At 45.8% G+C, this 22,325-nt stretch overlaps 1 protein-coding gene across 2 annotated transcripts in view; it reads right to left on the bottom strand.

The window, feature by feature from the left end:
• LOC109875959 (E3 ubiquitin-protein ligase SMURF2) overlaps positions 1 to 22,325 on the bottom strand; it is a 78,579-nt gene that overhangs the window by 18,426 nt on the left and 37,828 nt on the right. Inside the window, exons 2-11 of one of the 2 annotated variants that reach the window (XM_031829688.1) lie at positions 19,701 to 19,739; positions 16,770 to 16,878; positions 12,632 to 12,765; positions 9,804 to 9,869; positions 9,216 to 9,300; positions 8,627 to 8,710; positions 7,262 to 7,479; positions 3,199 to 3,283; positions 1,704 to 1,862; positions 1,358 to 1,426 (exon numbers count right to left, since the gene is read on the bottom strand). In XM_031829688.1, the coding sequence (XP_031685548.1) occupies positions 1,358 to 1,426; positions 1,704 to 1,862; positions 3,199 to 3,283; positions 7,262 to 7,479; positions 8,627 to 8,710; positions 9,216 to 9,300; positions 9,804 to 9,869; positions 12,632 to 12,765; positions 16,770 to 16,878; positions 19,701 to 19,739 (1,048 nt within the window). Of the gene's footprint in view, positions 1 to 1,357; positions 1,427 to 1,703; positions 1,863 to 3,198; positions 3,284 to 7,261; positions 7,480 to 8,626; positions 8,711 to 9,215; positions 9,301 to 9,803; positions 9,870 to 12,631; positions 12,766 to 16,769; positions 16,918 to 19,700; positions 19,740 to 22,325 lie in introns of both variants that reach the window. The other variant, XM_031829685.1, reaches the window with a different exon arrangement.

The following is a 22,325-nucleotide window of genomic DNA, read 5'->3' as shown; positions in this document are numbered from 1 at the left end:
TAAGAAACATTGTGTTGAAAATCCCAAATTGTTTACATAGTCAATTTACACACAGCTCTGACACACACACTTATCCCACCAGACATGCCACCAGGGGTCTTTACATAGTCCCCAAATCCAGAACAAGGAAACTTACAGTATTATATAGAGCCCTTATTGCATGGAACTTCCTTCCATCTCATATTGCTCAAATAAACAGCAAACCTGGTTTCAAAAAACAGATAAAGCAACCCCTTGCGGCACAATGCCTCTCCCCTATTTGACCTAGATAGTTTGTGTGTATGCATTGATATGTAGGCTACATGTGCCTTTTTTTAAATGTATGTAGTTCTGTCCTTGAGCTGTTCTTGTCTAATGATGTTCTGTATTATGTCAATCTGTATTGTGTTTCATGTTTGGTGTGGACCCCAGGAAGAGTAGCTGCTGCTTTTGCAACAGCTAATGGGGATCCTAATAAAATACCAAACACCCAACTCACAAAGCTAGCTCCACTACCGGGGGCCATTTTGACACATGGATACTATTTGTGCCGAATGACCAGATGTTGATTTCACAAACACGCGTCTCGTGCCAAACACTGTTATTGCAAGGTTTCAACTGAGAATTCTTATGAAAAAAATTAATAATTCTTACTAAAAGAAAAATGACACATTCTTTATGTAAGACAAGAAATTCAAGCTCCCTATATCATAGCTTAGATTTACCTCGTTCCCAACTGGGTTTAGCTACTGCCCTTCACCAGCTCCCTCTGTGTCCACCTTACTGTGTGCAAAGCAGCGTGGGTAATCGCGTGGTAACTGGATGCCCGCACAACACACACACACCTGCTGGCTTACTGCAGAGTGAGGACTAGCCTAGCAGCATCTGATCCACATTACATTGCGTTTCCTCAGTAGTGGAATGGCTCCAGCCCTAACCCCAGATCCAGCCCAGAGGCCTTTCATGGCATACCTGAGGTTCAGCTGAGGCAGCGCGCTGACAGACTGTTTGCGCACAGACAGCCAGGAGTGTGTTTAGTGAACCTGAATGGCATCTGTGAAAATCAACCGTGGCGAAGCTACACACACAGACGACCCACTGGTAGGGTCACACGTTGTTAGCATTTTTTTCAGTCTTACGCTGCTGTCGTGATGTCCGTGTGTGAATATAAGTATGGTGAAAGGTTGCTGAGTTTGCACACACGTGTGTCTGGTTGAGTGGTGTGTCAGTGTTGTTATTTGTCACCCCTGAAGTGTGGTGTGTGTGTGTGTGTGTGTGTGTGTGTGTGTGTGTGTGTGTGTGTGTGTGTGTGTGTGTGTGTGTGTGTGTGTGTGTGTGTGTATGTATATATATATATATATATAGGGAGGAGGGTTACCTGAGGTTAGTGTTCTGGCTCTGGCTCTCCATGGCCACACGGGAACCGTTTGGACCAGGGCCGTTTGGACTAGGGAGGAAAAGAGGGACAGAGCAACAAACCAACAGTGATATAAAATGGGACAAAAAGATCTGACGCCATCACACAGCAGATGGATCCACTAACAGCAGGCAGAATGCTTCCTCAACATTTTTGCTACCATGATAATTTACTGTGATCTAGAAAATAAGCAAACCCAGTGTTTTCAGCTAAAGGCATGACCCCTGAGTAGACCACTAGATTAAAAGTAAAGACCCCAGCTCGAGTCAAAGGTCACAGCCTGAATAGTGACAGTGTTTGCACTCACTTGAGGACCAGGTGGAGGTTGGCGGAGAGGCGCGGGTCGGTGAACTGCGTGGTTCGGTTGTTGTGGTCCACAAAGTAGACGCGTCCCGTTGCCGTGTTTCGGATCTCCCAGCCCGGCGGCAGAGGACCCAGCTCCTCACAGTTGACGTTGCTCAGATCCCTGGGCATGAAAATAGGACCACAGGAGATCGTGAAGACAACTAAACCATAACCACGTAAACCCATCGCTCACTCAACCTAGTGCTAAAACAACAAGGGTATAACACAATGAGCATAATAATACAGTATTTACTACTATTATCATTATACACTATTGAGTATTAATCTAGGTTAATGAGAGTATATTATCTTTTATAGTGTAAGAACCAGGATATTATAGTACAAATCGACTTGTAAACACAGTCACTACTGTTGGCAGTCTTTATTCTACCAGTTAGGTAGGATTATTGAGTGCAATTTGTATTTTCTAAGTACACAACAAATCTTTTCTTCCAAGTATAAAAAGGACATCCCAGAGGCATGCCTAAATTCAACTCAACAGAGTTGGATCGATCGCAAAACATCTGAGAAAACACTTGAATAAATTCCAAAAACTCCCTATCGGTCTCTACTCCCCCATAGACCTACATTCTTTGCTGTTGAAACCTAAAACCCTGAAGTGGGATGTATTAACTGTCCACTAAGGACTCATCACTAAAGCAGTCTGCACATGCCTGGCTAAGCTGTTTCATTACATAATGGGTGTTTGTAACTCGTTCAGGGCCAAATGACAGGATATTGAATCTCTGAAGACCAAGACATTGATAAGTTCATTATTTGGGATAAATCGGTGTGCTTGTGTGTGTGTGTGTGTGCGTATTAGCGCATCAATGAACAAGAAATACTCAGTGGAGGTGAGGAAAGGGCAGGGTTCACAACCAGGGCGGCAGGTAGCCTAGTGGTTAGAGAGTTGGGCCAGTAACCGGAAGGTTGCTGGATCGAATACCCGAGCCGACAAGGTAAAAATCTTTCGTTCTGCCCATGAGCAAGGCAGCCCCCCGCCCTTGTTCCTCGGGCGTTATGGATGTCGATTGGAAGCCCCCTGCACCTCTCTGATTCAGAGGGGTTGGGTTAAATGCACATTTCAGTTGACACATTTCAGTTGAAATACATTCAGTTGGACAAGAAGAAAACAGACTGAAACAGGGAGGTCTACCTAGACATTTTATGACCTGGGAGACAGACCAAAAAGACAGTGAAAGATCAATTGTCAATGTGAAGGAGAGAGAGCAAGTGACAGCGACAGATTGCTTTACGTATGGCTATTTTGACCCTTCATTATTGTTGTTGTCCCATTGACAATATTGATTATTATTTTAATTATGTTTAATATTGTAAATCTCCACAAAGTAAGCTTGGGCAAATGTACATTATTACCTCATGTCAATAAAGCAAATTGAATTGAGAGAGACCGAGAGAGATGGAGGTGAGTGTGTGTGTTTCATAGCAGTGTGTACCTGGGCACTCGAGGGTCGTGCCATGTGCTGACGCCCGTCTGGGTGTGGAGGAAGTACACCTGGCCTTGCTGCGTGGTTCTTTGCTCTGTGAGGGGAGGGGCACAAAAAGACAACGCCGTGAGAAAAGCGGAGGCAATCTTAAATGGCACACCCTTTTGTTCTTCAATTCTCTCAACTTAAACGGCACACAAATCCGTATTTATGTTCCAAAAATCTGGACAGGACACCAGAGTGAACCACCCAGTATGAGTGCATTGATGGTGACAGGGCACCAGTGTGTGTCCGCGCGCGAGCGCACCCCGTGCATGCACATGTAGTCCCTCATTCATTCCCATTAACCCCGATTTCCTTCCGACACCACATATTCCACCCAGCTCACCTCTCACTCCCTCAGTTCCACCCAACGGGTCAAGAGTCACTGACTGAGTCGAAGGAGAAAAACGCCCCCTGGCCTTAAGTGAGTCACCTCTGCCAACCTCTGCCAAGAACATTGGGCATTTTCAGGGGCATGGATCCCCACCATTCTAACTGAATGGCATTCATCACCACCCTTATCATTTCCTTCACAGACTCTCTGGTTCAGTTCTTCTACAGAGCTCTGTGTTGAGCCTGGAGTTTATGCAGTTCAACACAGAGGCGCAGGAGATATACACTGAGTGTACAAAACATTCCAGGACATAGACCGACCAGGTGAAATGATAGGCTATGATCCCTTATTGATGTCACTTGTTAAATCCACTTCAAAACAGTGTAGATGAAGGGGAGGAGTCAGGTTAAAGGAGGATTTGTTAAGCCTTCAGACATGGACTGTGTATACCATACAGAGGGTGACTGGGCAAGATGAAAAATGTTGGTGCCTTTGAAAGAGGTATGGTAGCAGGTGCCAGGCGCACCGGTTTGTGTCAGGAACTACAACGCAGCTGAGTCTTTCACGCTCAACAGTTTCCCCGTGTGTATCAAGAATGGTCCACCACCCAAAGGACATCCACCCAACTTGACACAACTGTTGGAGGCATTGGAGTCACCATGGGCCAGCATCCCTGTGGAAAGCTTTCGACACCTTGTAGAGTCCCTGCCCCGACGAATGTTTGGTATACACCGTAAATCCTCATCATTTATGAACTTGCTAAGTTGTGTTATGTATTAAAATAGGAGGTAGAAATAGAGGATGGGGAACTTCCACAGAACAGGGAGATTGTGGTGACTGGTGGGCTGGCGTTGTAAATCAGTGTTTTACTACAGCATATTAAATAATGGTGCAATACACTCGACTGTTGACATCCGACATGTCAATGTTTTTAGTTGTATCTGTCCCTATCAAATGAATCTCGTCCTCAGGCTAACCACTACCATATATACAGAGAGAGAAAGAATTGGCTGGCGGATGTGATTACAAGCAAATAAGCCATTAAATACATCATTTAATTGTGTGTTGGTCTCTGGCTGTGAAAGTCAAACTGGTCCAACACTGTGTGCATGGGGTGCTCAAAATAGCTGCAATCCATAGCAACAGCCTAGCAACCACCAGCCTGTAGTACTTAAATCATATTGCATAATGTATGTAATACGTTCCATCTGCATGTATAATGTATACAAGACTGAGGCTGTACAGAGGGAACAATAATATCTGACGCTTTGACAAGGGCAGACGTGGGGTTGACCAAAAACACCCAAATGAAAACCAGTTCCCCTCGAATGCACCCTTTCCTGTCCTCCACATGGGGGAAATGTTCTTTCTCTCCCTTCCCTTCAATCGCTCTCCTCCTCTTTGGCTTGCTCCCCCTCTCCATCTCTCCTTTGTGGGAATATCACTCTGCACTGCGAGAACACTTGAGCGCTGGGAAGTGTTCGCAAACACGGGGAAGAGAGAAGAGGGGTGAGGAGAGAAGAGGGGCCTTGAAAACACAGCCTGCGCTGATTGCAGCTGTCATGATGTGGTGCTGTGGGAAGAGGGAAGCTGAGAGAGGGAGGAAAGGAAGGAGAGAGGGGGAGGGAGCTGAGAAACGTAGAGAGGGACAGAGGGATCTAGAGAGACAGGGAGGGGGAGAGAGGGAAGGAGGAGTGAAGGCTGTGGTTGTAGCAGCAGGGAGATTGTTGTACTACCCTCTCAAAGGCTGACAACAAAGCCATGTTTGCCCTGGTATTACGCTGCTACAGTAGAAGTCGGAGGTTTACATACACCTTAGCCAAATACAGATAAACTCTGTTTTTCACAATTCCTGACATTTAATCCTAGTAAAAATTCCCCGTCTTAGGTCAGTTAGGATCACCACTTTATTTTAAGAATGTGAAATATCAGAATAATAGTAGAGAGAACGATTTATTTAAGCATTCCCAGTGGGTCAGAAGTTTACATACACACTCAATTCGTATTTGGTAGCGTTATCTTTAAATGGTTTAACTTGGGTCAAACGTTTCGGGTAGCGTTCCACAAGCTTCCCACAATAAGTTGGGTGAATTTTGGCCCATTCCTCCTGACAGAGCTGGTGTAACAGTCAGGTCTGTAGGCCTCCTTGCTCGCACATGCTTTTTCAGTTCTGACCACAAATGTTCTATAGGATTGAGGTCTAGGCTTTGTGATGGCCACTCCAACACCTTGACTTTGTTGTCCTTAAGCCATTTTGCCACAACTTTGGAAGTATGCTTGGGGTCATTGTCCATTTGGAAAACCCATTTGGACCAAGCTTTAACTACCTGACTGATGTCTTGAGATGTTGCTTCAATATATCCACATAATTTTCCTCCTCATGATGCCATCTATTTTGTGAAGTTCACCAGTCCCTCCTGCAGCAAAGCACCCCCACAACATGATTGCCCCCCCCCCCCCACCCCATGTTTCACAGTTGGGATGGTGTTCTTCGGCTTGCAAGCTAAAAAAACTTTTCTCCCAAAAAATACGATCTTGTCCTATGTGCAGCTGCAAACCGTAGTCTGGCTTTTTTTATGGCGGTTTTGGAGCAGTGGCTTCTTCTTTGCTGAGCGGCCTTTCAGGTTATGTCCATATAGGACTCTAGGAGACAGAACACATCTCCTTCCTGAGCGGTATGACGGCTGCGTGGTCCCATGGTGTTTATACTTGCGTACTATTGTTTGTACAGATGAACGTGGTACCTTCAGGTGTTTGGAAATTGCTCCCAAGGATGAACCAGATTTGTGGAGGTCTACCATTTAATTTTTCCTGAGGTCTTGGCTGATATCTTTTGATTTTCCCATGATGTCAAGCAAAGACGCACTGAGTTCGAAGGTAGGCCTTGAAATACACCTCCAATTGACTCAAATTATGTCAATTAGCCTATCAGAAGCTTCTAAAGCCATGACATCATTATCTGGAATTTTCCAAGCTGGTTAAAGGCAGTCAACTTAGTGTATGCAAACTTTTGACCCACTGGAATTGTGATACAGTGAATTATAAGTGAAATAATCTGTCTGTAAACAATTATTGGAAAAATGACTTGTGTCTTGCACAAAGTAGATATCCTAACCGACTTGCCAAGACTATAGTTTGTTAACAAGAAATTTGCGGAGTGGTTGAAAACCTAAGTGTAGGTAAACTTCCGACTTCAACTGTACGTGGACACTGCAGGGTCCATAAATTCCTTTCACTGATAATTACAGTGTGTGCCTTCATGTGTGCGTACGTGTGTGTGTGTTCGTGTGACACTGTAGCTCTGAGTCAGGTCAGTTGAGGTGTGTTTATGTAAGCATGTGACTGTGCTTACAGAAGCCTTTGGCACATCATGCTGGCTGAGTGAGCGAGCGTGTCTCTCTCTCCTCGATAATGAGTAACTGTACACATATCCCTTAGGTAGGTCAGGCAGAGGGTGTTGTGTGTCTCTGACTGCACCCCTGTCCTCTGCCCTCTCCATATCCCTTAGGTAGGTCATGCGGGTTTGTGTGTGTGTCTGTAACCACATCACCTGACCACCATATCCCCTAGGCAGGTCAGGCAGTGTGAAAATGAGTGTGTATACATTAGTTATGTGAACGTGTGTGTGTTAGTGTACATGTTTGTGTGCAGGTCTTTGTATGCCGGTACGTTTTTTTTTGTGTGTGTGGGTCTCACCGTATCCCTCTGGCAGGTCCGGCGGGGTGTGGAGGTGGGTCCTGCTCATGTAGTTCCTGTGTCTCTGGGAGCGGACGCGTCTCTCCTGGACCCGCGGATCACTGCCACTGCTGGGCAGCACACCGATGGCTGCCCCGTTGGGTGTCATGACCGGCGTGTTCTCATCCACCACGCAGCTGAGGGGCCGCCCGGAGGGGCTGGAGTACTCAGACGCCGGCCTGGAAAAGGGGGAGGGGGACACACACAAATAATGAGATAATATCTAAGAAAGTGTGCACATTTGATTGGGTATTGTTTGTGTGTGTGTGTGTGTGTGTGTGTGTGTGTGTGTGTGTGTGTGTGTGTGTGTGTGTGTGTGTGTGTGTGTGTGTGTGTGTGTGTGTGTGTGTGTGTGTGTGTGTAAACGTGTGACGGCGTCAGACTGTTTGTCCCCCTGCCTGTGTGTGTGTGTGTGTGTGTAAACGTGTGACGGCGTCAGACTGTTTGTCCCCCTGCCTGTGTGTGTGTGTGTGTGTGTGTCTGTCTTAGTGGCAGTCTAGTCCATGAGAGTGGCAGGAAAGCAACTGATAAGATGACTGGTCAAAGGGAGCGAGAAAAGGAGAGGAGAGAGCCCCCCCTCCACTCCCCCAGACCACTTTGTCTGGCCATCCAGGGCCGCTGACGCCTTGGTTCCGCTTCGACAACCCCGCCCCACGCCTTAACCCCTGCCTCGCCCACCTCCTCTCCCCTAACCCAATCCCACAGCACACCCCTCACGCTTAAAAGAAAAATAGGAAGGCCAGCTCCAGAGGGGTAATTTATTTGTTTGCTTACTTCCCTATTGGCTCCACTGATACGGGGGCCAAGTAAGGAAGATAACAGTTGTTCCAGGAGAAAGGTGGGCCAAGCCAATCCTGGCTAGCCCTGTTTATGGGACTGAGCCTTTCAGGAAATTGATAGGAACTCACTCATTAGGCTGCCCTGTGACTGGTTTGTTTTCCTTTTACAATAGTGCATGGATTGCCTATTTTCTGGGTCAGCCAGGCACAATATACTACCAGACAAGCTTGGGGTTGTTGTGGCATATAAGCCATGGTTTCCCTTAGGACTTAGATGGGAGAGGTTGAGTGCCCTTTTTAAGGGAAACGTAAGGAAGATAGACTAATAAACAGGCCAGAGGTGAAGAGGGAGGTTGATGATGTGTTGTATTATAAAGAATGTCTGGACTATTTATGTAAATTACAGATGATGAATTTGACCTTTGGTACTCAGTGTGTGAAGAAACGGTCTGCTGGATGTTGGCAGCACTCCAGGGTCAGTAACTTCTGAGGGAGATTCCATCTGGTGCAAAGGTAGGTGTGTGTGTGTGTGTGTGTGTTGACGTACCGGGTGGGCCTCTCCCATTGAGTGGTGCGTGTGATGTGGTTAAGGTACTGGATCCGACCAGAGGCTGTTCTCCGCTCCTCCCAGCTGATACAGACGGACAGACACACAGGAAGACAGACACAGTGAGCAACAGACCAAGGAACAAGTATTTCCATATGCATTAGAATTGTTTTTATCCAACCAGATTCAATATGCCCCTATTCCAACCAGATTCAGATCGACTTTCAAGCTAAATCTTATACAATAACAAACAACGTAAATCTAATAGCGGATTTATGCTTGATCCAGCAATCCGGCTTGCAGAGGCGAAATCGAGCCCCTCACAAATTTTGTAACAACTAAGAGGGTTCCGTATAACATCGGCATGACTGGTTGATGGTAGGTGGGGGCAGGATGTCCTGTATAAACACAAACTCACTTCCTTGACAACAGTTCTGCTCAACAGCTCTGCTACACAAAGATAAATAAGTATGAATGCCCTGACTTAAAATGCTGTACGGCCAACGCAAACGCCAGATTGGCCATGCAGTGCCTCTCATTGGAAACACGCAAACTGGTACATAATGTAGCTTTAGTCCGGAGGCCTTACCCATCAGGTAAATCATTATCAAACAGACGGCTGCAGTCCACCACGGGGCCTCCTGTGCCGATACGGTCTCTGGACTGTAGACTCACTGGAGACAGGTGACAACAGCAGCAGTTAGAACAATATCATGCAATGCTGTATAACTAAGGCCATGAGAATGAGATTATCCTAACCGTAACCTGACCAAGGGAAACTCTCGACCCTAGGTGAACTGGGGCTCAGTGTTCTTCCTGGTCAGGTCACAGTCTGGAAAATAACTCCAACACTAAAAGCAGTGTGTGGTGAGGTAAACCCAGAGTACTGAGACACCGGATCCAGAGAGCCCAGTCTGTGTTGTGCAAACAGACTCCGTGGAAACCTAAGAGGTCAAAGGTGGTTTTACTTAGAAACGAGACGACGAGCTACTTGGACAGTCATGGCTTTCCTTTCAGACAGTCCGATGATAGTGGCGAAACATCCACCAAACCTGTGGTTGTGTCAGACAACCACAGGTTGGGCCAAAGTGTGTTTTTGTGTGTGTGTGTGTGTGTGTGTGTGTGTGTGTATGCGCGTACTTGTGAGCTGTCCATAGCACTGCACAGATCTACTCACCAACTATCTGGCCTCTCACTGTGTCGTTGTCATTGGGGCCCAGCTTGTTCAGGTCCAGTCTCTGATCTGTGGGGTTAGAAGAAAAACATATTATTCCCCAAGGGAATTTCTAAAGCTTATTGGAATTATATCTCTCTGGCCTTAGCATTGAGTAAGGACAAGACAAACACTGCTATAACAATACTGCTATGTCATCACCACAAGAGCAACATCATACCAGCCAGCAGCATCCCACTGCTGGCTTGCCTCTGAAGCTAAGCAGGGTTGGTCCTGATCGGTCCCTGGACGGGAGACCAGATGCTGCTGGAAGTGGTGTTGGAGGGACACTAGGAGGCACTCTTTACCTCTGGTTTAAAAAAAGATCCCAGGGCATTGATTGGGGACATTGCCCTGTGTAGGGTGCCGTCTTTCGGATGGGACGTTAAACTGGTGTCCTGACTCCCTGTGGTCACTAAAGATCCCATGACACTTATCGTAAGAGTAGGGGTGTTAACCCCGGTGTTCTGGCTAAATTCCCAAGCTGGCCCTCATGCCATCTTGGCCACCTAATCATCCTCAGCTTACAATTGGCTCAAGCATCCCCCCTCTTCTCCCTTGTAACTATTCCCCAGGTTGTTGCTGGTAAAATAAGGGTTAAAACACAATCCTCATACAACAAAACACTTTCCCTTCAAAACAAGAGGTGAAGAAAACTTTAATACCTTGGACAACAAGAGAAATATGAACAGATGACGACTAACAGTCAGAGCATGACATCAAATCTGCCTATGAACAAGACCGTCAGCCAATGGAAGGAGGCCTACACTAATAAAGGGGTCTCCATTTCACAGTGCAGGTTAAGCCCTGATCTCAAATCAGCCATAGCTTCTCTCCCTCTACTCATCCCAAAACATCCTAGACATGTCAGCTCCTATTAGCTAACTCTTTGGTCTGGGTCAGGGGGAGCAGAAAGTGAGAGCACACCCTAGGCTACGGGAGACAGGTGGTGGTGGTGTTGGTGGGGGGTGGGTGTCATCCTGACAGACAGCACTGTACTGTGGATTGGGGATCTGTTCCGGATACGTGTCTAGACTAAACAGGGGCGGCCTAGGGGTTACAAGGCTGGAATAGTAAGCATCTTTCAGAGGAGTAAAAAAAGAGACTAAGTGAAACTGTATCCTGGCCCTGCAAACATCTGAGGTGCATTGGGAAAAAATAAAGGAAATGGCGGGGGGGGGGACAAGCTCAGATGAAAGGAAAGAGCAGGAGAATACAAAGGGTACGGGAACCAAATATACTGTCTACACAACATATGTAGGCTTAATTACCAGTGTATCAACAGTACACGTCTCTCTGTATACAAGTCTTGCCACCCAGACAGTGCATAGACGATATAGCGCTAAAATGACTGACCCATGTATACATACTGTCCGCCATCACAGACGCACCAAAACCAGTTTAAATAAACTATGGTAAAATAAGACAACAACAAAAAGGATAGAATCCTGAGGCCTGCCATTTGTAACTAGGACAAAGAGCTCTGAGGTTAGTGTCCAGTGCGTGTGTGTGTGATGCTACAGTAAGTTGCAGTACAGGAAGTTGTAGAGCTGTACCGGGCCAGACTGTTAGGAAACGGCGCGGCAGCAGAAGAGGCCCCTAGAGACTGTGGTGGCTGGACCACAGACAGACAGGCGGGCGGGGGCGGGTTATGTGAGGACTGGTGCTTTGCGACAGCCTGTCTCCCTTGTTGTCCACATCAGCAGCATCTACCCATACTGACTGGCTTCAGTGCCACACTGTCTGACTGACAATTTCTAGAGGACTCTCACCGCTTAGGGAGAAAACCGCTGAGTGGTATAGATAGTTATACAGATATACTATAGATGGAGGGTGAGGAAAGTAGGGCAGTTAGATGTACAATTAGGAATACATCACAGCATAGCAATATACTGTAAGTGGAGACAGCTAGTTTAACAGCCTAGCTAGCATCTTTAACCGTAAAATGTTATAGCTTGGCTGAAAAGAGCAATGCTCTATACCTACGGTTGTTCACTGCTAATGCTAGCAGTCGGGGTGGGACCCAGTCTGAATGCAGCAGCTAACGGCTAACAAGCCAGGTAAAACAAAGGAATAGACTTTCCAGAAAGTACTCATTAAGAAGCAGTCACTGCAAGAGTAGAAAAGGGAGACAGCACGTCTACTTCACATACAGTTAGTCTGTGTCTGAAGAGACAGCAGGCCGTGTGTGTGTGTGTGTGTTTCCCTTCACGCTAGAGGTGGAAACCCCAGGGAGTGTGTTTGAGCTGGCACCGCCAGGCGTGGTCGTGACTCCCAACTCCCAAGAGCCCCCTATCCCGCTCTCAATGGCATCCGTCTCACCAGGCCAGGCAGCGCCAACATGCTCCGTGCCCTAGCCAGCCAGACTGGCACCTGATACCCAGGGAGGGAGCGGGCAGAGCGGAGCAGCAACAGTGCCAGACTCCCAGATGGACGTCAATCAATAGGGTTTAATGGCAGGTGTGTGTGTGTGTGTAATAGGGCCTTCTAGGCAGTGGGGCAGGACAGAAACCTGTCTTGTCTTTGATGTGGTCTATAAATCAGATCATGCGTTGCGTAATAGGAGTGGAATAATGATGAATAGAGGGGGGAATGTGTGTCTGGGTTTGAGTCATCGTTGGGAGGTTTTTTGCTGTCTCACACTAGACCGACCACCGCTAGACAGACCACCGCTAGACAGACGCACACTGTGTAAAGCACACTCACACATTCACATACATTTTTGCGCAAATGTGCACGGTCCCAAATTAATTATTGCTCTAATACATGCTTGAACGCACACACACACTTACAGCCGGTGTCTTTGAGGCGGTTGATGGCGTTGGAGAGAAGGCGTACACAGCCCAAGAAGCCGGCCCCCTGCTTCTTGTGAATCTTCTTGTGGTTCCACACACTGATGGTGATGGAGTCAGACTTTCCAATGTACCTGTGGATGATAGAGACAGTCCCTTTAATATGAGTCACTAACAGACCAAACGATGTACCTGTGTGTGTGTGTGTGTGTGTGTGTGTGTGTGTGTGTGTGTGTGAGTGAGTGAGAGAGAGAATGTGAGCGAGGTAGTCGTTTTAATATGCATCTTTTAATATCTTTAAATGCATCACTTATAACACTGAGTGGGTCTGTGTCTCATCAGTGTGCTTTTGGAGTGCCGAGTCATTATCCCAGGGTAACAGCAAAGCTAATAAGGAGAGACGTACATCTCACACACCTGCACATACATACCGAAGAGGATGACCTACTAAAGAAACAAGTGTACACAAAGTCACATCACAGAACATATGGAGGGGTTCTGATGTCTAAATGAATCTGATTACAGTGTGCCAACTGTCCACGGTGACGACGATGAAGATGCTTGTCTGGCTATAAGGTCAGCCTAGTCATCATGAATCAGAGAGAGTAGAACCCCTCGTCTCCCCTCTCTCCTCTGCACCACAGTCTCCCAGACAGACAGCACTTACAGTAACACACACTGACTGGTCTAATTACAGCTTTCCCAACACTGCTGCCAACTCAGCCCTCCTCCATGGGTACGTATATATCATGAAGGGTTTCCTGGAAAAGAGTTTCCCAGAGCGCACATAGAAGATGCACATGGCCCATACTGTTAAAGGGAGTGGGGAGAGGTTGTCTAGTCAGTTTTCAAATTTGCTCACTCAGTGTCTCCTTTTGTCAATAGACAAGTCAGCTCAAATATCTGATACTAATATCACAGGCAACTGATGTTTGTGGACGATATAAATGCTTCCATTGAGGAGTATGACTTTTTGCGTCTTTAAAGGAGTGATGGACAGAAATGAAATGAAACTTTAATCTAAGCACATTAAATCTAAGCTGGTTTGTCTTTTCATATTAAAAGCCTTGCTTGCATTGTGGGTTGAAATTTCCACCTGCTGTCTGATCTAGATTTGGATAAAGGCTTCAAAACTAAGCCAAGTTACTCCACCTCTACACTGTGGTGGTAATGCATGGGCCAACAACATGATTTGGAGTGTGTGTGTGTTGTAAACCCAGGCTGCGTTTAAGGGGAAATGAGAGAGCAGACCAGACAGTGACCTAGCGTCTGGGGCTTTGAAAATGAGGACAGGTAAACACAATTTCCTCAGTCAAAATGACTTGAGGAAGACACACGTGTACACACACACACACACACATTTGTGAAACCATGTGCAGTCTGGCTTTGCAGGTAGAGCCCGTGATTAGAACAGTGCTTACCACAGCAAATTAAGGAGGAGAAAGAAAAACAGAGAGAGAGAGAGAGAGAGAGAGAGAGAAGGAAACCCTCTTGTCCATGCATACGGCTAAGTATAGCTATATGATAATACCACAGTATGGCAAGTATTACTTACAGAGCCTCAGTCTAGCTAGTCTGAAGAGCTTTTCATTTCAAGTGGGTGTAAGCATGCCAATCAGATCTCGGATCAGTTTACTGTTCCATATCCCTTACCTCATTAGGGTGGAACACTTAACTGGCCTTCGATCAGTTTCTAAGCTGATGATTCAACAAGTTCGCTAATTCACTGGTTTGTGACTGATGGTGACTGGTGAGCTGGGGTGGCACAATGGGAGACATCTAGTCATGCCACTTGGTGCCCAGTCACACCAGTCTGCCAGCTCAGATAAGGTTAAAGGTAATGAGGCTAGATATAGACATCTAGACTAATAGACGGCCTAGACAGACTGGCAGACGACACCGTCACACTTCCTCCCCTGGCGGCTGGCGAGACCAGCTCTGCCTTCTGGGATGACAGCACGGCAGCCACCTGCTCTGGGTTTCCTGTGCCGAGAGGGACGAGCGATTAGGGAACCGGGGAGGGAGAGAGGGGAGGAGGCTGGTGAGGAGGATAGCGTGGTCGGTGCAGTGAGAGGAGGAGTGTGAATGGGTTTTCACAAATCAAGGCCTCTGAAAAGAACAACCGTCAATCGCATCAATTAACTTCTCTATGGAAATATGAAATACCGCCTTCTACCGTATAAATTGATCAAGGGCTCTAACATACAGTATGAAGCTAAAATGGGTCACATTCACCCAGATTGGTTCCTACAGAGGGCAGCGACAGCGCTTACGGGCCTTGTGCTCTAAAACAACCCCTTTACTATTCATGACGTCTCTAGCTTGCCTAAGGGATATACAGTGCATTAGCATCCCATTGGGAGCTCCATCACCTGGCACTCTCTAATGCAGCCTGCCCTGCTGCAGGCGCTAACGCAGCGAATATGAAAACAGAGCGGGGCAGAATGTATGCTCCTCAAGCTCCAAACACTGTCTGAACTTATACATGTTTTGACAGCTCTCTCTTTTCTGGTTTAATGGCCTCTGTCTGCAAACGTATAACTAGATAAGTTACGCTGTAATTGCAAAATCAATGACTATTAGTGAAAACTGCAATGACAAAACTCAGCCTGTTTTGCAGTACACAAGCACTAGTCAATGGGTGTGTGTCACACACTGTGTACACTCATACACTCAACCCCATGCATTTCAAACTAAAAGCATTGGATTGGTGTATTTCGCACACCAGTACCTTCCATGAATGTGCACATAGGGCGGATGAAGGATGTATTCTGCAATAACTGTAATGACCTGTAGTCCAGACGGCTACACTACAGTAGCAGACCCACAGAGAGGGGGCTGCTGGGTAGGCTGTGTGCTGAGCAATTAGCTTGGCCTGGTGTGGAGGGAGGTGTGGAGAGCAGTGGCAACATGCCAGCCAACAGGCTGAGGCTGAAGGCTCCATCTGTGGCTGTACTCCTTGGCATGTCAGCCATTTCCTGTGACAGAGCCCTGGGGTCAGGGGTCACTGGCAGGGGCGACTCCCCTAAGACCAGTGGAGAGGCAAGTGTTTGAAGACAAGCATGGCGGGGGGGCACACACGGAAAAATAGACACAGCGAGAGAGACAGACAGAGACATCTACATGTGTGCGCAAAGCTAGCAAATATGTCTTCCTGCTGCAGTGCCAAACGTATGTTTTTTTTGTTCTTTTCTTTCTTGGGGACCTAATTGATGATGTAACTACATTCTCTGTATTATTCAATCTGCGCATAGTGGTTTGGTGCCAAGACACCCACATCTCTGCATAGTTCCCCAATGCTTTTGTAACACACACACCCCTCACACACCCCTCTCTCCCCATTTCTAGCTTTCTCTCCTCTTCACCCGCTCCCTCCCGCTACATCCCTCTCCTGTAACGCATTGCCAGTAGGTCCTTTGGGTCCAGTGGCGATTACTCCCTAGAAGAGCATGTAAAGCTTGCTGCGCAACATTCACAACACATGGCTCATTTCAGTCCAAATATTCAGTCGGACAGTCGCAATGGTTAGACTAGAGTTCCTTCTGAAATGGCACCCTATTCACTATAAAGTGCACTACTTTTGACCAGGAATTTAGTCAAAAGTAGTGCACTACATAGGGAATAGGGTGCCATTTCAGACTAGCCTTAGAGTGAGCGTGCAGCAGCCCAGTCAAAAGGCCTCAAATGGTTTATGGTGGGTGTTCCTGCACATTAGCACGGGAAGGGAGGGTAACCTGCTGCATTCCTCGCACGCTTATCATAGCAGCACATGGAGACGCCACAGCTTAGTCAATGGAACCAGAACAGCGTGATAACATTGAAAACCATAGTCAACATGGGAGGTTGCGTTAGCAGTTGTCTGTAGTTCTTTGGCATCCATTATAGGAAGTGGTTTCTTCAGGAGATGACAGTGAGTTCCACCAAATCCAGACCCTAGTCCCTACACACGCCAGACGTTCCTCCTGGGGTCGAGGTTATGGGATGAGGTTATACTATTACTTCCTACTAGGCACTTTTGAAGCTCTGAAAGGATAAATTCCACCTTGCTGAGACAAGCTGGAACTAGGAAGACATGGTGAAACAAGGGTTTATAGGTCTAAGGTGGTCCCCCAGTTTAGAGTCTTCCCTGGTGACTTACAGGTCATAATGTTGGTTCCACTTGGGGTCCAGCGTGTTCCTCACGGTGTCCGTGGAGTGGCATTGCCCCGAGCCGTCCACCACCACTTTGGCAAAGGGGTCAGGCAGCCCTGTGGAGGAGGAGCCAAAATGGAGGATTGTATTCACAACTGTGGATGGCATAGAAACAATGGAGTCAATGGAACTATATTCACAGTATGGTTCATTTATCTAGCATGGGAAAAGTGTTGATATTAAATGGAGGATGTGTGCCTGAATAAGTTTCTAGGTAACTGTATTCACAGGCTGATGGCATAGAAACAATGACTATGAACAGACCTAAATTCACATAATATTAATTATTTAACATGAAGATATGTTATAGCTGAAACTGGATAGAAAACATGAGCTGGCGCACACCCAGAGAAAATAATTTTCCTGTAAAAGGTGCTGACTAAACGGCAAATAAACCATAAGCTATAAAAAAAAGTCGCTAAATCGGATTTACCCAATAAATTACTGGGAGTTTATATATAGTGTGTGCAAACTCTCTTTTTATAGCTTATAGCTGAAATTTGAGCCAAAATGCAGGACATGTATGTGCACGTCAAAATGATAGCTGTTGTATTTGAATGCAGTTCAATAGAAACTGAGTCATAAGACGGCATACAAAACAGTCATTGTCAACGGACCTTTATTTACACTGTGACTCATTCAGACAACATACATAGGAAATACTGTGTGTATATGTAGTTGTAGTTGAGCAAGCAGCTCAGAAGCATGTCTTTCCACGCCAGTCTATTAGACTCATTGGAAATATGATAAGAGACGGTACACACACCCTGCTACCGACCTACGCCAGATCAACGTGTCCCGCCCGTGTCATGTATAGCTAGACGAGAGTAATGATGTGTATTTCAGTTGAGCTTATTCAGCAGTATTTGTAAACAAGACGTTGTTGCCAACTATTCACATCGCTGAGTTGCAATGTTGCAATCACTAGGCAGCCAACTGCATATAGGAAACAGAGTTCTCAATAGATCCACGTATATCACACGTGACACGACCTCACGATAGTTCAAATTACAATAAACATAACATTTATTAACATCATCCAGGAGAGCTGTATAGAGTGCGATATCATTTGGGCTTTGGAAACAAGTGCTTTCATAAATGCATGGCGCGGGCCTCGTTTCACATTAGCATTGTAATAAGCTTTCTCGCAATGAACCAGCATTAAGACATTTAGTTAATTTACATATCGAATTTGATTGTTCAAAATCAGTTTGAGGATTTCTCATTTTGAGGCCACCTGGCATCTTTCCACTGCTGTGGTGCTGAATTACAGTGGAAATGGGGAGTGGTGCGGGCCGGCCCAGTCATGACTAGAAGAGATCCAGCTTTTGTCAAATTTACGTCAAAAGTTGAATTGTTTTGTATTTTAGCTAACCCGAAGTCTTTCCCTAACATTAACCTAATTTTCCTAACTTGCTACCAAAAGTAAAATCTGAAGTTAATTTGACAAAAGCAGCCATGACCGGCCGGCCCTGGTTATCGTAGACAGCCATGTTTAGTTAGTTATTAGGCTTACTTAAAAATGTTCATGCCTAGGCTAAATTAAATTAGAAAGGCTAGATTGTATTTGAAAACAGTTGTGTTTTGCTATTTATTAATGAAAGTGTTCATACAAATAGCCTATAGGTCAGGTCGTTCGCAAATTATATTATACAACTATGATATTTTAAGTTGTGTTTTACTGTGTAGGAGACTTGTTTTTCCTACGCTAAATGTTTTAATATTTAAAAAATAATATCCATTGTTGATTTATAGCAGGGATCAATACGCAACGGGTAAATGTTTAGCTTTTCAATAAAACCTGTCACGTTGGTACAAGAACATTGTTCTACTTTATTTACAGGCTCTTTTATATTCTGTTAAGATTAATTACAGTAATCTAAAATATGATTTTGAGCCCCGTGGGTGGATGCCCTAATGAGTTACGCATATGGATGTCCGGGAAATTAAAATCTTGCCGGTCACGTTGTTCGGCACCAAATTTTCCTAACAGAAACTTGGTATGCACACACACACACACAGACTGTGCTCCATAGAAATGACATACTGTGTGTGACTATAGTTAGGAGTACGTGTTGCTCCAGGCAATGATACCTCCCACAGGTCAAACTTGTTGAATCACATTCAACCCTATGCCATACTGGCAGAGGAAGCAGGGACTTCCCTCTGCAGGTGTGTGTGTGTGTGTGTGTGTGTGTGTGTGTGTGTGTGTGTGTGTGTGTGTGTGTGTGTGTGTGTGGGAGAATACGTCATTTACAGGAAACTGTGCCGTAAAGCCCACAGTAATCCAATACATTCAAAGGAGATGTGCAACTGTAAAGCCTAAAGAATGTTCCAATTCACTCGCTTTACCAAAATCCTACACTATGATAATTAGCCTACGAAGAGGACATGCCTGTGCTTTGTGTTCCATCAGAGGTATTTATTTGTGATGGGTATCTCCGTCTCGCCATTATATAAAACTACACCAGAGCCTCTGGTATAAAGCCAATGTGAAGATAGTAAGATACAGAAACCCCACAGTTAACGACCGGCTAGCCTTTCACAGTCAGCCTAATGACCGAGGAACATTAAAATACTATTAAAACTACATTAATGGTTGCTCATCTGTGTCGGTCATAACAGCAAGCGTCAGGCATTACTAGCTCATCACCGACGCTCTTCTACTTCATTGGATATCATCGGGGACTAGCGTCGATGTGCATCATGAGTTCTATCTTTAATCTGTATTCGTCAGCCAATACTTCAGGCAGACTGAGCTCCTACGGGACTCCATCTACTGAAAGCTTCAAAGCCAGCCAGCTAGCTGACAATCCCATCCCAATGCACAGGGGGAGGACAGAAATAGCACTGATACAAAAAATTGGTTACTACTCACGGAAGAAGTCTTTCTTTGACAAGTTCTTCGCACACAGCACTGGAAGGGAAGAGAAGAAGAAACATTAGATGAGCAAAAAATGATCCGTGTGGTACAATGGAAGAGCAATATTCTGGAGCTCTAAATACAACGCAAAGCAGCTGTGGGAAAAAAAAAAAAACCTGTGAGCTTACATATTAAATAAAACCAAAAGCACAACAGACGGCATGTGGGTCAAATAGGGGCACTGTTAGACCTCTATATGACAAGGCAAAGTCCGGTTTAGGCCTACACAAATAGTCTAAGCTACACTCCATTTCAATCCTTCACTCCAGGTATTTGGAGTCTGACAGATATTATGAAATGAGAACCAACTTTAGCTTGGAATCTGACCCCTGCCAGTACCTTGGATTCCTGCTCTGAATCCCAGACCCCTTTTGCGATAACCTCACTTTTGGGTGGTGCTCCCTCAGAATGTTCAACAGCTCAATTATTGGAGGATTTCTGGCTTGGCTCTACTTCGTCTTCATGGTTGCCGTGGGTAACCGCTGTTGTCTGTCAGCATGTCCGCCCATTACGAGCTAGCAGAGAGAGCAGTTAAAGAGGCTTCCCTTGTAAAATATTGAGCAGACAAGCATTCTTTCCAATATGGAGCGAATCCCTGAGGTAAGCATCACAGCCAAGAGCCAACACACAATGGCTTCCAGAAGAGAAGCTAAGATGAGTTGCAGGAGTACTATGCCTAGCTCTCTCGCTCACATATACAGTTCTCTTCACCATCTCTCCATCTCTGTAAATCTCTCTCTCCTGGTGTAATAGGGTCCAGGAGAGCCAAAGTGGGCCAAAGTCATGGAATGTCTTCCTAGTACTGCCAAGTTCTTATTGGGAGCAATAGAAACTCCGTAGGTTTGAGCAGTATACCGTATATACCATATACTGGGGTATTTGGAAAAAGCCACCGGATGTTTTTCCAATACCGTCAAAACTATTTATTTAAATGTTTTAAATAAATTTGAATATTTGTAGCTACTTAAGTAAATACCTGCAGTCAACTTGTGCAATATGTTAAGAGAAAAAGAACATTAAGCTTACGGTAGTCCCCAATCACATGGTGTTTGTTTACAAGCACACAATGACAAGAGACCAGAGCCTTCTGTGTCACTCACTGTTCTGCAACATGCGCCAGGTGATCTAATTACAGTATGGAATTCACAACTAAATGTTTGCCAGCTAGATATCTTATAACTATTAAGTTAACGGTCTAAAATGTGCTAAATACTCTGCAGTTGTGCATTTGGTTTGCTAATTTAGTAGTAAGTTAGCCAAGTTGTTAACTTCTTCCAAAATCAAGCATTTACTTGCTAACAGCAGAGAATCCCCTCCTGGATCAAGAGTCTTGCTGGATAATATTTAGTTACTTGTATAGTTTAGGTCAGAAACTGTACAAAATGTTTGCAATGCGCTTGTTAGCATTTAGTTAGCATTCTCTATGGGATTTTACATTTACTTGTTAGCTTTGCTAACCTCTAGATTACAGAGTATCAGTGGGGTTTGAAAACAGCACCCCTTGTGTTCAGTGCCAATATGACAGAATATCCCGTTATGGCACAAAGTCGCTATGAAGGTATGACAATCTGGATACGGCCCAAGCCTAAAACTACATGACACACACACAGGCTACTCTTAGTTCTACCCCCCCATCCTCTCCCAGCAGCCAGATAGCAGGCTACTACCCAGCCAGGCCCCTACAGATTAGATGGAGGAGTGGAAAGCCATTCCAAGGAGATGTTTCTGGACCCTGGAGGTACCCAGTTGGCCGGTCTCATCAAGACCACTGGTGCTGATTGGGGGATATTAGGGGTGGAACAGTGGAGCAATGGATGGGGGGGGAAGGGATAGTTGAGGTAAGGGTGTAGCAGCCCCAGTGTAGTCTAGGAGTCTGACCTCCATGATTTCAGCTCACCACGAGCCTGGAGGAGTCTGGGCCAGAGTATGACCCAGACAGATAGATGGATGACCCTGGAGAATGTGAGGACACAAAATGGAGGAGGGGAGAAGAGAGGTGAGGAGGGGTGTCTGGGTTTCCATCCATCAAGTCACTGCTGTGTCTCAGTGTCTAGGCTACTTTCCTATGCCCACAAAGTGACAGGTGAAATGTAACAGTCGAGATGAGAGATAGTACTTTATTAATCCCCAAGGTGAAATGATCGTCATGGTATCCAACACCACAAAAAAACAATTGACTCAGAAACATATGACTAGACTACACACGTACAACATTTGCCTACCTAAATTAGCGTAACTAAAATTATCCCCATACTGACAAGAGACAGGAAAGGTATTTTCCCTTGCAGGCGCTGGGAGGACAGACTTGGGGGGGGGGGTATCCTTTACACAGGCGGTCCTGGGGAATGCACTGCTCTCAAAGCCCACCTCATTACTCAAAGCTGTGGTATGCACTCACTCTCAATGTCCGCAGTGTCTGTCACGACACATACTCATTTCAACATCCCAGACTCAACGGTCATTATTTATGCAGGGTGAAGAGTAGGGAGCAGGTGATGGGGCACTTTCCATTCCCATACCGCAACACACAGACACACACACTAGTTCTGGATGAGGTCAGAGAGTTGGTGGTTTGTGTGA

This window comes from Oncorhynchus kisutch, linkage group LG1, assembly GCF_002021735.2.
Source record: "Oncorhynchus kisutch isolate 150728-3 linkage group LG1, Okis_V2, whole genome shotgun sequence".
NCBI classification, from domain to species: domain Eukaryota; kingdom Metazoa; phylum Chordata; class Actinopteri; order Salmoniformes; family Salmonidae; genus Oncorhynchus; species Oncorhynchus kisutch.
This window is presented reverse-complemented; position numbering and strand designations above follow the sequence as displayed.